This window comes from Halichoerus grypus, chromosome 2, assembly GCF_964656455.1.
Source record: "Halichoerus grypus chromosome 2, mHalGry1.hap1.1, whole genome shotgun sequence".
NCBI classification, from domain to species: Eukaryota; Metazoa; Chordata; class Mammalia; order Carnivora; family Phocidae; genus Halichoerus; species Halichoerus grypus.
The window spans coordinates 204,038,466-204,052,736 of NC_135713.1; the positions used below are offsets into that span (position 1 = coordinate 204,038,466).

The window sequence follows — 14,271 nt, forward strand, 5'->3', positions numbered from 1 at the left end:
GACAGTGGGTTTGGAGCAGAAAGATGACAGCGTGGCGCGATCCCCAAACCTCGCTTGGCCCAGGGCAGAGAAGGCTCGCCGTACAAGGACCACTTGGGCCCCGACAATGGGTATCTCAGCAGCTGCCCCTGTGGAAAGAAAAGGCCCAACCCCCAGAGAAGCTCTCCTGGCTGGTGGCACCGTGTAAACCCCAGAGGATTGTTCTACCAAGGAGAAGGACCACCACCCTTCCAAACATGCCTGAGGTTGAATACCTTAACCTCTTGGCAAAGGGCAGCTCATAATCAAATTTTATTTCATTTAGGAAAAATTCCGACATTTCTCATACCTGAGTATTACGGAACCAATTCACGCTCGATATACCGGTTTTTTTCACTCACCCAGTTGTCCTCTTTCCACTAAGCCAGTGAGAGAAAGAAAACTCCTGGTGACCCTCACTTTTGGGCCATCTGCTGCTGGTTGGGTGGGCTGCGATGCTGGGGAGGCAGATGCCGTGTGAGGCATCGGTGATGTGGACGTGAGCTATGTCGGGGCAGGTCATTTTGACTGGCTCTTTCAGTAACGCCTGTTCCTTGCTCCTCCATCAGGAGGCAGAGCCAGGGCACGTCTGGGGTGATTTCTGGTTGCTATGGAGATGAGCCCCACCCCACGTTCCCAGTCCAGACCTCCCGGCTCTGTCAAAGTCAATGTCCCCAGAGGCAGCTGCATGGCCTGTTGTGAGCAATTCCTGCTGCAGGAGTGTTTGCGCAAACCTCCTGCTGTCTGTTTCCACTTCTGTGCCTCCAAAACCCCAGAAAGCTGGAGAGACAAGGGTGTCACCTCTGAAGGTGTCCCCACCCCAGCACTGAGGAGCCACCCCTCTGATGGAGGGGCCTCAGGGGGAAGAGAGCCCAGAGAGGCTGTCCTGGATGTGGGCCCCTCCCTGCTATTCTGGATGCTCCTTCCCAGAGGTTGGGGAGGACTCCTCTCCTTCTTCCTGGAAAGACGCAAGGTGGGGCATCCTTCGTCCTTCTTGTCCACTTCTCTCTCCTTAAACCCACTTCTCACCTAAATTACAGAGTGATTTTAGACTTTCAAATCTGATTGTACTGTTTCCCCATGTGACACCCTGCTCCCAGGAAAAGTCCAGAATCCTGACCAGGCTCTGCTAAGCCAGACCTCGCTTGTCCACCTCATGCTGTTCCCTACCCTCATTGCGCTCCCGCCCCGGGGGTGGTGGGGGTGGGAGGGTGGGGGGGTGGGAATGTTCTGGCCAGGCCCTGCCCACTCCTGCCCTGTTTGTCCTTGGCCAGCAGGCCTCAGCTCTCTGTCGTGCAGGAGGTCACCCCTAGGATTAGCCCCTCCCCGACCCTAGTAGGGTTCTTTCTCGAGGCCACCGTCCTTTTCTTTTTTTCCATATCTGGGAAACGTGGGTTTTGTTTTGTTTTATTGTGGTGGTGGGGAGGCAAAACTTTTCCTCTACCTTCTTGGGGTCTCTAGTGGGACCTGAGAATTAAGTCGACATCAGACAGATTAACAGGAGAAAAGCAGACAGATTTTATTTTTGTATGTTCCCAGGAGCCTTCGTGGGAAAGAGAAGACCCCAAAACTTAGGCCTAAGTGCTTATACACGAGGCTGCACAAAGAGGAGTAATCGTGGAGAAGGCTCAAGGAAGTTGTTTTAACAAGGCTGATTTGTATAGATGTCTCTAGGCCTCAACATCCCCTCTCTGGTGATAAGAATGTTTTTTTCCTCCTGGTATAGGAAGGCCATCTTTCACGTGGGAGTTTTATCTCCTCTTTTCAGGAAGAAAAGGGGAGGCCAGAACGCCCTTCCTGCATCTGTTGTCTTTCAAGTGTCTCTCGCACAGGAGACACGTTCTGAACCTCCCCCCCACCCCAGCGGTAAGATACACATCACATAAAATGTACTGTTTTGGGGCGACTGGCTGACTGTCGGGAGAGCATGCGACTCTTGCTCTCGGGGTCATGAGTTTGAGCCCCACATTGGGGGTAAGGTTTACTTAAAAGAAATTTACTGTTTTAATCTTTATTTATTTATTTGAGAGAGAGAGAGAGTATGAGCAGGGAGAGGGGCAGAGGGGGAGGGAGAAGCAGGCTCCCCACTGAGCAGGGAGCCATACTGACTCGGGGCTCCATCCCAGGACTCTGGGATCATGACCTGAGCTGAGGGCAGATGCTTAACTGACTGAGCCACCCAGACACCCCTGTTTTAATCTTTTCAAGAGCACAGTTTGGTGGCATTAAGTACATTGTCCTGTGGCCCTCATCGCCATCCATCTCCAGATCTTTGTCATCGTCCCAAACCGAAACTCCGTCCCCACTAAACGCTAACTCCCCACCCCCTTCTTCCCCCAGCTGCTGGTAGGGACCATCCTACTTTCTGTCTCTGAATTTGCCTAGTGTAGGAACCTCATATAAATAGAATCACACGAGATTTGTCCTTTTGCATTTGGCTTATTTCACTTAGTGTAATGTCTTCAAGGTCCATCCATGTGGTAGCAGGTGTCAGGGTTTCTTTCCTTTCTGAGGCTGAATAATATTCTATTATATGTAAATACCACATTTTGTTTATCCGTTCGTCCATCGATGGACATTTGAGTTGCTTCTGCCATCTGGCTACTGTGAATAACTCTGAGGAACATGGGTGTGGACGTATCTGGTCAAGGTTCTGTGTTCGGTGCCTTTGGGTATCTCCCGAAGGTGGGGTGTGGCCCTTGTGCGACAATTATCGTGTAGCCCTTTGTGAGGTCCCATGAGGGCAGGGCATCCCTGTTTAGGTCACTCATGCCTGTATCCCTAGCACTAAGCACAGGGCCCCACACTGCATAAATATTGTTAAATGAGTGAGTGAAAGTTTCCAATCTTAGTGAGTGGGACGTAACGTAGTGTCCTGGCAGACGAAGGTCTGGGCTCATCTCAGCTCCTGAAGAACAAATCTGGGGATCCCCCAAGGATGGACAAATCCTCCAAGAGTATTGATTTTACTCAATTATTCTGGGGAATAATAATAACAACAACACTTATTGAAAGCTCACTCTGGGGGTGCCTGGGTGACTCAGGCTGTGAAGCGTCTGCCTTCGGCTCAGGTCATGATCCTGGGGTCCCGGGATCGAGCCCCGCATTGGGCTCCCTGATCATTGGGGAGCCTGCTTCTCCCTCTTCCTCTGCTGCTCCCCCTGCTTGTGCTCTCTCTGTGTCTGGCGCTCTCTCTGTCAAATAAATAAATAAAATCTTAAAAAAAAAAAAAAGAAAGCTCAATCTGTGCCAGGACTTGTGCCAACCACGTCGCCTACATTATCTCTTTCAATCTTCAAAATAATGCTGTGCGGTTCCACTCTTATCCTGTTTCACCAGTGAGGAAACCCAGGCGTGGAAGGGCTCACAACCTGCCCAAAGTCTATGGTCAGGAAATGGCGGAAGGGGAATTTTTAGCCAAAACTTTCTGATTCCAAAACTCACACCCAAAAATTCTCCACTGCTGGGGCAGAAAAGTGTTGCTTTTTACATTAAAGCAAAATGGGAGCTCTTAATGGAGTAAAATTCAAAGTTTGAATGTCTTTTAAAGATAAAGTACACAGAATACCAAAGCCTATTTCCTGCCTGCCTCAGTGCTCTGTGCCATGGATCTCTGAGGGCCCTGGGGAAGGAGGTTGAGGGTTCCACCCTGGGTGAAGCCCATGAGGACCTCCTAAGGGGCTCCTGCAGTTCCTATGCATCTTCTGGAAGATGTGACTGTGGAACAAGGGAGTGATCTACGTTGCATACTTTGTTTGCATGGTAGCACCAATGGGAATTCGTGTGTCACGTGTGGGGCTGAATGGGACGCAGACCGGCAGCTAGATGCCACTTTCCCCCCTGCAGAACCCCTAGCACCAGCCCAGCGGGGATCTGCAGGCCTCAGCCCCGCCCCGCCCAGCCCCTCCCGGCTTGGCCACAGTCTGGGTCCAGCCTCACCCTGAGCCTGGGAGGAGGGGAGTGTGAAGGAAGGCCTGTCCTTGGGAGGGGACAGGGGAGGGGACGAGAAGGGAGGGGAGAGGATGCTCAGCCACTTTCCTCCTGGAGTGTGTGTGGGGGGCAAATGCAAACACATGAGGATACAGGACGGTGGCTGCTAAGACAGAGCAGCGATTAAGGCCACTACTCAGTCCGCTGTTTGGAACTCTGGAGCTCATTTTCCCACAGAAACAAAGCCGAAGTGGAAGTTGGCTCCCCGCCTGGCCCACAGGAGCCAGATTCAGCTAATACCAAACACAGCCTCAGAAGACCCTTCACACTCTCTGCTCTCCACCATTTTGTGTGACCAGCAGGGGCTGGGGGGGGGGGGGGCTCTGGTAGGAGCTTGGAGACCACAGGTCTGCCAAGGGCTCTGGTGGCCGTGGGAACTGGGGTGCGGTGGAGGGCACTTCTTACACAAGGGACACTGCTGGGAAGCAGGGTGTGTGTGTGTGTAGATTTCTAAGCACAGGACGTACCTAAGCCATGGAACGTGGAGCTGGTGTCCCGGACTGGGTGGCCTTGGGCAGCTCCTGCGTGGTCCCATGCCTCAGTTTCTTCATCTGGAAATGATAGCGGTAGAAGGTTTGGACTAGATGGGTGGTTTTCTAACATGTTTTTCTTTTAAACACTTTCTCTTTCTGCAAGCAGTCTGGATGAAGCCCGTACCATCTGTTCTGATTAAAGTGTCAGCCGGGGCAGTGAGGGGCTGGCCTCCCCAGCTTGCTCCTCCTGCTCTGCCAGCCCGCCCTGCCTCAGTGTACCTCCTTGGAGCTTGGGATCTTCTTGGAGCATCTCTCACACACGCCGCCCCTCCCGCTCTAGCATTATCCCAGAGTCGCAGAGGAAGTGCAGGGCTGCCGAGAACACTCCAGACCGGGGATAACGCTGAAAGCTGGAGTCCGGCCCAGACAGCCGCTTGCTAGCTGTGCAGCCCAGATGAGCCCGTCTCCTGCTCTGAGCTGTAAAGCGATAGACGCTGGGATTTGGTGTTACGATGCACAAGGTTCCATGAGCTCTGGAAGCTGGGCATCACTCTGCAAGTAGCAGGGACTGCTGTGGCTGCGGGCTTGGCTAGGCAGGCCCGAATTCCAACCAGGGGCCCCCTCTGTCTAGCTCACGTTCCGTGACATGCCAGGGCCCTGCAAAGTCAGGGACCCGAGGGTTCTTTGCAAAGGGAGAGTGTGGGGTAGGAAGTGCCTAGCTGGGGGAGGGTGAGCTGAGACCAAGCGGAGGATGTGGCGGTGGGAGGGGCTCTGTGAAAGGTGGGAGGCTTCTGCAGGTGAGGGGACTCTAGCAAGCCCCCATCTGCCCATGTGTGTGATGGTGACAGGAGCAGCCGTCCCCATTCTGGTGATCTGGGGCCCTGGCTGCCAAGGAAACCGTTTGGAAAACATAAAGCTCCAGGAGCAAGGAGGCCCCACCCGGAAAAACAACATCCTGGCTGCTGGGGCAAAAGCAGAGCTCTGAGGAGGGGCTATTTTTAGCAGCCGAGGCAGGGCCAGACTTGTATGGCCTTGCTGTCTGGCTGCATAACTCACCCATGGTCCCGTCTGACCTTGGGCTAGCGCCTGAGAGGCCTCTGTCTGTCCCTGTCCTCCAGGCCTGGACCCTCTCTAGGGGGCATTTGGGCCACAGAGAACCCAGGGACCAGGACTGGCCTGGAAACACACTCGCTGTGTAGCCTCCGGGGGCAAGCTGAACGCAGTGGGCACCCCAGGCCAGGCTGCGGGCTCTGGGGCAGCAGGGGACGCCGGGCCTTCCTGGGAGAGAAGCAAAGGCTCTGCTGGGGTGCAGGGCCCGGATCTCCCCAGCACGGAGCCCCGTCCCAGCTGCAAGGCTGGGTGTGGAGACAGTGAGGCGGGCTCCAGAGGAGGACACAGACCCCTTTCTTGGAGCTATTCTCGCCTCCAGCCACACCCTGGGGCCCTCTCGGCCACAACCCTCCCCGACTGAGGTGTGTATGTGAAAGAAGCTTGAGCTCTCGAACTTTCTTGCCCACACCCAGGAGTGGTGTCCTGCTCTGGGGGGGTGTGTGGTCTGCATTTAGCCCTGGGCACAAACACCAGAAGGCAGGTTCAAAATCGGGCTGTGGCATTAAGGATGAAAATAGCTCACAGGAACAGGCGTCGAGGCAAACGCTCAGGCAGCCAGAATGCCTGGGGGGCTGGCCCCCTTGGGAGAAGCCACCTCCAGCTGCCCCGGCCCAGAACCAGGGAGTAGGGCTGCCCCAAAGGGCTGGGCCAGGGCTCCCCCCACCCCCCCACGCCCCCGCCAGGAATCCTGGGACCTCCTGCCTTTCAAGGCCAGCTCTCCAAAGGTGAGAATTCTTGGTGGCTGGAGAGAAGGATAGAAAAAGGAGTCATTCATTCAACAAGTATTTATTCAGCACGTACTACGTGCCAGGCACTGTCCCAGGAACCTGGAAAAAGAGAGGTTGGGGTAGCCTGGATCTGCCCCAGCTCTGGCTTTCTCTCCCAGAAACAAGGCCTGCAGGGGGACTGGGTCTGAGGGGCACTTGAAGGGGACTGGGAGCCTCCTCCTCGAGAGGCGGAAGGCCAAGTATATGGAAGGTGGAGGCCTCCAGGAATGAGAAGCCTGGGGAGGTGGGGGAGTCCAAGGCGCCTTCCGTGGGGCAAGATGGGGGCACAGAGAAGCAAGCTTCCCAAGAGCTGAGATGCCCTCCGGCATCACCTCCTCTTCAGCACGGATATGCAGGACTTCTTGAGGGGCCCGATCTGCAGATGGGCGTCCACACTCTCCAGGAAGAAGGCAGGCTTGAGCCTTCGAGTGAAGAGTCCCGCAAAATGGCTGTCCAGGCGGCTCTGGAAGGGTTCGATGGAAGAGGCCAGGGTGCTGCTTCGGCGGGCCCGGGAGGCCTTCAACCTCCGAAGAAGGCTCATCTTGCCGTCCCGCACGGCATAGAAGGCCAGGGCTCGGTTGGCATACTCTAGGCAGATCCCGACGGTGGGCGAGAAGGGGTGGGGCAGGGACGCCTCGAGCCCGTGGAACCAGACGGAGAAGCTCCGTCCGTTCCACTGCAGGCAGCAGGAGTGGGCGTTGCGGCCCAGCCGGCCCCGGTCATAGGGCTCTTGCGGGGAGAAGTCTTCGGCCATGACCCCCACGCTGACCCAGCCCTCGATGATCTCCACCTCCCAGTAGTAGGTGCCCCGGTCCAGGGCGCCCTCGCCCAGCACCTGCTCGCAGTGGGTGAAGCGGGTGGGTGACTCGGGGTAGTTGATGGGACACAGTACCCTCTTTACACCTTTGGTCCCAAACAGCTGCAAGTACTTGTCTGCCGTGTCGCTGTCCAGATCCACGATGTAGGCAACTGCTCCCGCGGATGGGAGAGAGACAGGGGGCTCAGGGCCAGGCGTAGGTGGGACAGCCCCTCCCCGAGGGGCCCACCGCCCCAAACGCAGCCTCTCCCCTCCTTAGCGACCGGCACGACTCAGCCCGACTGGAGAGCACCCCGTGAGGTGGCCCAGTTCACCCTAAGGATGACGGGGGGTGGGAATCCAAGCCTTTGTGTGCTAGGGTTCAGCCCAGCAGCCTTGGGAGGGCCCAGAGGGGAGAACCTAGGTGGCCACTTACACTTGAGGAAGTAATCCCTGGGAGCCTCACTCTCGAGGTTGTTGGTGCTATCGGGGTCTTGGGACTCGGCATCAGCTGCAGAAGAGACAGCGGGGAGGGGTGCTCTCCAGCGGCCCATGGCTGGGCAGCAGTGCAAGGTGCTCCTCCTCTGAACCTGTGACCGAAATCCCTCTCCTCCTCCTTCCTCCCAGCCTGTACCCGGAGACAGGCACACATCCATATATGGCACCCTGTCTTCACACGCAAGCCTGGTCCTTGGGTTCTGCCCCTGATCCACCTCCTCCCGGCTCAGCCCCTCTGAAGCTAGAGGGCAGGGCAGGGGAAGCCCCCTTGATGCCCTAGGTTGTGGCCGAAGGGGCTGGACGGGTCATTACTGAGTGGTGGCTCCCGTCACTGGTAGGAGTTGGGTCCCACCCTGCGCCAGGCCCGCAGTTTCCATCTTCCGCTCCTGAACGGGTACCAGGCCTGGGGGCCCGTGTGGGGAGACTGGGGAAGGGTGAGTCACTTGGGGGGGGGGCACCCACCTTCCGTGCCCAACTTCTGCAGGTCCTCCTCCTCCTCGCCGCCCGGCCCCCGCAGCCGCTCCCACTGGCCGGCACAGGCCTCAGTCAGCGCCTCTCTCACGGCCCGCACAGCTTGGGAGGACTTGGTGAAGCTGAGCTCCCTCGGGGGACCGGGCCCAGGGCCGCACCCCTCCTCCAGGGCCAGCCTCAGTGCCAGCAACCCCTGTGCCAGATAAATGACTTTTAAGGCCTCGCTGGTTCCAGCTCCTCGGGCTGGGGGAGACAGCGCTGCCGGGAGGATGGCACAGCCCCGGGGGCCAGGCACCCGCTGCCCTCTCTCTCCATTCCTTGCCTGTCCCCCCTCTGCACCCTCTCTGGCCCTAAGAGCGGCGCCTACCTGCAGGAAGCTGACGGAGTCGGCCTCAGGGACCTGCCCGAGGTTGTGGCGGGCCCGGCTTAGCCTACTGCGCTGTTCCTCCTGCCGCCGCAGGTCACCCTGGGAGCGGCCCAGCATGGTGGCCTCCCCCTCCTCGATGAAGCCCAGCACCTCTGTCTGGAACCCCTGCAGGATGGCTGCAGCCTCGGCGAAGAGCCGGCTCACCCTCTCCCGCTCCGCCAAGGCTGCGCTCTGCACGGGACGACGCAGGGGACAAGGGTGAGGGCCAGAACAGCGTTACGCTGGCCCCATTCTTTCGAGACCCCACCTTCCCACCCTGCCCTCTTGCGGGGACAGAGGGACCAGGCCGAGGGGTCCTGGACCCATGCCAGGTCAGGGGAGCCGCTCATGCCCCGGGGGGGGGGGCGGGGGGGCGGGGGGGCTGGGGCAGGCGGTGCCCGGAGCACAGGCTTCTTTGGAGTGCACAGAGCATGCTCCAAGCTCCCAGGATGGCTCGGGGACGGGGTTAGCATGGGGTCCGACCTTGATGAGGGCCACCGTGCGCCGGGACTGTGCAATGCCAGCGCCCAGCTCGTCCATGCGGTCCTCCACAGCACTCAGGACTTTGGACTGCTCCGCCTGTGGGTGACACCGTTAATTAGCATGGGGCCAGGCAGAGGCCACCGTCCTACACTGGGCTACCAGGCCTCAGCAAGGGGGAGAAGAGGGATGACCGGGGGGTGGTATCTGTGCGTAGGTGGGACTGGGAGTGGCCATGATGTCCCATAATATGCCAGGGTGCCCCAAGCCCAGGCGGGTGTCATACCCAAATGCCTGGGGCGGGGGGGGCGGGGGGGGCGGGGGGGGGGAGGAGGCTGACTGGCTTGTGGGTGGTCAGCCTCCCCTCTCTGACCAGTGGGCAAGTACAGGCGCATCGATGCTCCTCAATGTCGCTCACACTCACTGGAGAGCTTCCTCCAGTGAGGTAGAGGCAGAGAGAGTGGGGTAGGTGCTGCTCAGAGGGCATTCAGCTGTCTGTCCCCTGTCCCCAAAGAGTCTGTGTCCCCAGTCCAGGCCTGAAAAATGGGGATTCCGGGCAAGTCCCCTGGGTCTTGTGAGTCACTGCTCCAGGCAGGAGAGACGGAAAATCCCAAGGCCAGAGGCATCAAGACCGGGCTGGAGGCCAGAGGAAACTGGGGGCGGAGGTAGCTGACGGACTGCGAGCACATGCTCCCACCACGGGCCCCCGGAACAGCTGGACAAGAGCGGTCTGTATGCTCGGTCCACCCTCTGCCACACTCCTGTCGCCTGCCACACCCATCTCAACCCGATGCCTCAGCCCAGGCCCCATCTGAGCTGGAACCGGCAAGAACCCAGCCTGGCCCAACAGCCGCGCTGTCAGGATCAGCCGGTCCGGGAGCCCGCGGGCCTGACTCTGCTCCCCCTTGCCTTAGACCCCCATCGGCCCGGACCCCGGCTTCAGGCCCCCTGGCTGCCCTTCCAGTCCTTTCCGCGTTCTCTCTGGGCCCCTCCAACCCCCATTCCCATCTCGAGCAGAACGTCCCACAGTGAGGGGATGGATGACATTGTCAGTATTGGAAAGGACAGCAAAGAGCCTCAGGTTAGAGGAGGACATTAGGACCCTACCAGGAAGAGGGGTGGGGGCGGGGATCCCTGGCCCTCGGAGGCCGCGCGCGGCCCTCACACGCCCCGGCGCGCCCCCGCTGCCCGCGCCCACCTCCTGGAGCGCGCGCTCCTGCTCCAGCGGCACGAGCTCGTGGCCCCGGTGCTCCTGGGCGGCGCAGGCCTCGCACAGGCACGCGCGCTCCGCACGGCAGTAGCGCTCGAGCGGCCGCAGGTGGCGCGGGCACAGGCTCTCCTCCAGCCGGCGCAGCGGCGGCACTAGGCGGTGTCCGCGCAGCGCGGGGCTGCGCTCATGCGGGCCCAAGTGCGCGGGGCAGAAGGAGGCGAGGCAGGAGAGGCAGGAGAGCGCGGCAGGCAGGGCAGCGCCCTCGGGGCACGCGTCGCAGCGCACCGGCTCTTCGCCGCCCGGCCAGGGCTCAGGAGCGCAGGGAGCCGAAGGCTCGGGGGCGCTGGGCGGCGCGCTGGGCTGTGCGCTGGGCGGCGTGGGCTCCGGGGCCGGCGCTGGGGCCGGGCCGGGGCCGGGCCCGGGCGCGGAGCCCGAGCCCTGGCGGAGCTGCAGCAGCTCGGACAGCGTGTGGTTCTTGCGGAGCTGCAGGCCGTCGGGGAAGGGCTCCTGGCACAGCGGGCAGCGGGCCGCGCCTCCGGGCCCGCCGGTGCCACCCGCGCCGCGGTGCGGCCACAGCGCGCTCAGGCAGGCCAGGCAGAAGTTGTGGCCGCAGGGCAGCGTCACCGGCTCCCGGAGCGGCTCCAGGCAGATGGGGCAGCTGAAGGGCCCGCTGCCGTCCATAGCTCCGCGGCCGCCCGGGCACCGCCTGTTCTGCTCCCGCCCTGGGAGGGACCCGGCCCGCTCGCGCTGCGGCGCCGCCCCCTGGGACCGAGGCCAAGGATCCAGCCCCCTTCCGTCCGCGGCTCGGACTGCCCGCCTCCCCCCACAAGCGCCGCAGACCCGCCTGCGGGTCCCGGTGTACCCGGCGCCGGCCCAGGCTGCGCGGCCGGTCTTCGGCCCCGTGTGACCCGAGGGGCTCCTGGACGACCGTCCCTCCCGGTCCAAGGGGAGGGCGGAGGGCAGAGAGTGCGAGGGGGGCACACTGGAAGGAAGCTGGGAAGGAGTTCACCCCTCCACCCCCCTCCACTCCCCCCATAGCCAGGCCCCGGACTCCAGAGGGGACGGGCGCTCCCACCCGTTCGCACCGGGCCACGCCAGCCCCTCCGCGCTCCAGACCTCTCCGAGGCACTTGTTAGCAAAGTTTCCGAGCTGCTGACTGCAGCGAAAATTAACCGCTGATGTGCGCGTGTTTTTGCCCCTTAGCGACTCTATTTACCCCTTGTGGGGAACTTGGGCTTTTCTAACCCTGAAATGGGAAGTTGATGTCACCCTCCAAGTGCCTTGTCTGAAGGAATTCAGTTCCCCTCCACGGACTCCCACCCCCATCCCCAGGCACTTGCGGTGTACCTGGGGCTAGGGGTGTGGGTTCCCCAAATGGAGGCATTTAAGGCTCATTCAGACATGCACTTAATAATGTTTAAAAACAATAAAATGGCGGGGCGCCTGGGTGGGTGGCTCAGTCGGTAAATCCTCTGCCTTCGCCTCAGGTCATGATCCCAGGGTTTTGGGATCGAGCCCCCGAATAGGGCTCCCTCCCCGCCCTCTCCCGCTAGGCCGGAGTCGGCTTCTCCCTCTCCCTCTGCCCCTCCCCTCTGCTCGTGCTTGTGCGCGGTCGCTGGCTCGCTCGCTCTCTAGCGTGTTCTCTCTCAAATAAATAAATAAAATCTTTTAAAAAAAGAAGTAAAAAGATAAATAAAATGGCAACAAAATACAGTAGCATTGACTTATAACCCAAAGTATAAAATAAACATCCACGAGTGCACACTTATATAAATAAATGACTGGGAAAATAAATGAAGAAGCATAGGCATATTTCCCATTGAGAAGAACGCAGAATAGTTGTAGATACTCTGAGATGGAGCCTGGTTTTCCACTCCTTTAATGCGGGCGGTGCATAGTGACTTTCTTCCAAAGGGAGCAAAGAAGTCACTTTAGGTGCTGAAGTCTGGCAAGCTTGACCCCAGCTGGGTGATCAAGGTCATGTTGACAGTAAGTACCTGGGATGATATGGTCTTCCTCCCCCAAACCCATAACCCAGTCTAATCATGATCAAAACACCACACAGGAGCGCCTGGGTGGCTCAGTCGTTTGTTCCTCTGCCTTCGGCTTGGGTCATGATCCCTGGTATCGAGCCCACATCAGGCTCCCTGCTCAGCTCAGTCGGCTTCTCCCTGGGCCTGCTGCTCTCCCTACTTGGATCTCTCTCTGACAAATAAATAAAAAAATCTTAACAAAAATAAAAATAAAACATCACACAAATCTCAGTGGACGGACAGTCTACAGAATACCTGCCTAATACTTCTCAAAACCTTCAAGATTATCATAAAAAAGGAGCAAAAAAAAAAAAAAAAGTGAGGGTGTCAGTCTGAGAAACTGTCCCAGCCATGAGGAGCCTCAGGAGATGTGATGAGTAAATGTTATATGTATTCTGGATGTACTCCTGAGAGAGAAAACAGTTGTTAGGGGAAAACTAGGGAGATTTGAATAAATTACGGACTATAGTTAATAAAATATATCAATATTGGCTCTTAATTGTTTTTTTAATAATTTTTTAAGAAGATTTTATTTCTTTATTTGACAGAGACACAGCGTGAGAGGGAACACAAGCAGGGGGAGTGGGAGAGGGAGAAGCAGGCTTCCCGCTGAGCAGGGAGCCCAATGCGGGGCTCGATCCCAACACCCTGGGATCATGACCTGAGCCAAGGCAGACCCTTAATGACTGAGCCGCCCAGGCACCCCATATTGGCTCTTAATTGTGACAAATGCACCATAATCATGTAAGCTGTTAACAAAAGGGGAATTAGGAGTGAGGTATCTGGGAACTCTGAGTTATCTTTGCAACTTTTTTGTATGTTTCCAACTATTCTAAAATTAAAAGTTCATTAAAAAATATAGAATAATTGAGACAATTCTTCCTTACCCTCCAAGCCTCCTGCTGACGAGAGTATAAAGAGGAAGGAATAAAAGGGTCAGGGGGGTTCCATCCAGAAGTGGGGCTTAACCTTTCTCATCACCAGGGCCCCTCTCGATGCCAGGTGCAGCCCTTTCCAAAGTAATGCTTTTAATTGTACAAAACAAAATGCATAGGATTTCATGGAAACCGATTGCATTGAAATACAGGTACAAAATAATAAAAAAAATAAATTTGTGATATCTGTGTTTCTTTAACACAATAAATAACAATATCTGACGGAGGCCTAGTAATGTATTTTTGAAATAGTGATGAACGTAAGTGACATTTCAGGTTCCGTGTCACCACATAATGTGCTATGGAACTATCTGTAATTTCTATTGGTGACAAGTCACAGAATTGCTAACTCCGCTGTGGTGTGTTCTCTCCATTTGTTATAGAAAGAAATGCGAAATTTCAGTTTAGAGAAGAGTGAAACTACAGAGGATTTTCTCACCAAGACCCCCAGCTTAAGAATGTCTAATTTAGGAAGATGTTATGCAGAGCCTCCTTGCGTCTTTCCTGGAAGGAGAGAAGAAAACGAAGATCTATGAAATATTAAATGAGGGGTGCAATCCGGGGGGAACTCACGGGAAGAGGGGGCAGATCATAGAGGGCCTTGTGGAGGAAGTAGCATCTGAGCTGGGCTTTCATGGGTTGCTAGGACGCAGGCGTGCAGAAAGTAGGGCGGGAAAAGCTCTTTCAGCAGAGGAGTAGCGGAACCGGGCTGGGTGTGCCCAGTTTGGCAGGAAGGCGAGTAATGAGTTCCATACGTTGGTTTCCACTGGGATCGCTACTCGATCATGACTATCTCTTGTTTGCCAAGACCCAGGAACAGTTCGGAGGCCCAGGCATCAGCAGCACCCTGCTCCAAGGCCTGGCAGCCAGGCCGCAGGGGCTTGCTGAGACCACAGACCCGCCTGGTTTTGCAGGGGTGAGGGGTGCCACTTGGGTTGGGGCATGTTCATGGATAAGCGCCAGCCGGCCTTCTGCTTCCCAGCCCAGAGCCTGCTCAGGAAGATCGGCTTCCCTAGGAAAGCATAGAGCTGTGATTTTCAAGATGGTGGTGTTTTAATACTTCATTTCCATTATCGTAGCTTTA

General features: G+C 57.5%; 1 protein-coding gene across 1 annotated transcript; it reads right to left on the reverse strand.

Annotated features, from left to right (window-relative positions):
* Positions 1-6,361: 6,361 nt before the first annotated feature.
* Positions 6,362-10,941, reverse strand: TRIM47 (tripartite motif containing 47). Its single transcript, XM_036088543.1, has 6 exons — positions 10,208-10,941; positions 9,013-9,108; positions 8,491-8,721; positions 8,115-8,316; positions 7,591-7,665; positions 6,362-7,327 (listed from the first exon to the last, which is right to left on the reverse strand). The coding sequence occupies exons 1-6, from the start codon at positions 10,898-10,900 to the stop codon at positions 6,687-6,689; spliced, it is 1,938 nt and encodes a 645-aa protein (XP_035944436.1). The 5' UTR covers positions 10,901-10,941; the 3' UTR covers positions 6,362-6,686.
* Between the last annotated feature and the right edge of the window lie 3,330 nt (positions 10,942-14,271).

Bases quoted from the DNA above. Each gene is read 5' to 3' on its own strand.
- TRIM47 (XM_036088543.1), bottom strand. From the start codon at position 10,900: ATGGACGGCAGCGGGCCCTTCAGCTGCCCCATCTGCCTGGAGCCGCTC. The intron at 9,109-10,207 runs GTGGGCGCGGGC...TGTCACCCACAG, and splicing joins AGGAGCGCGCGCTCCAGGAG to GCGGAGCAGTCCAAAGTCCT. The intron at 7,666-8,114 runs GTGGGTGCCCCC...TCTCTTCTGCAG, and splicing joins GCAGAAGTTGGGCACGGAAG to CTGATGCCGAGTCCCAAGAC.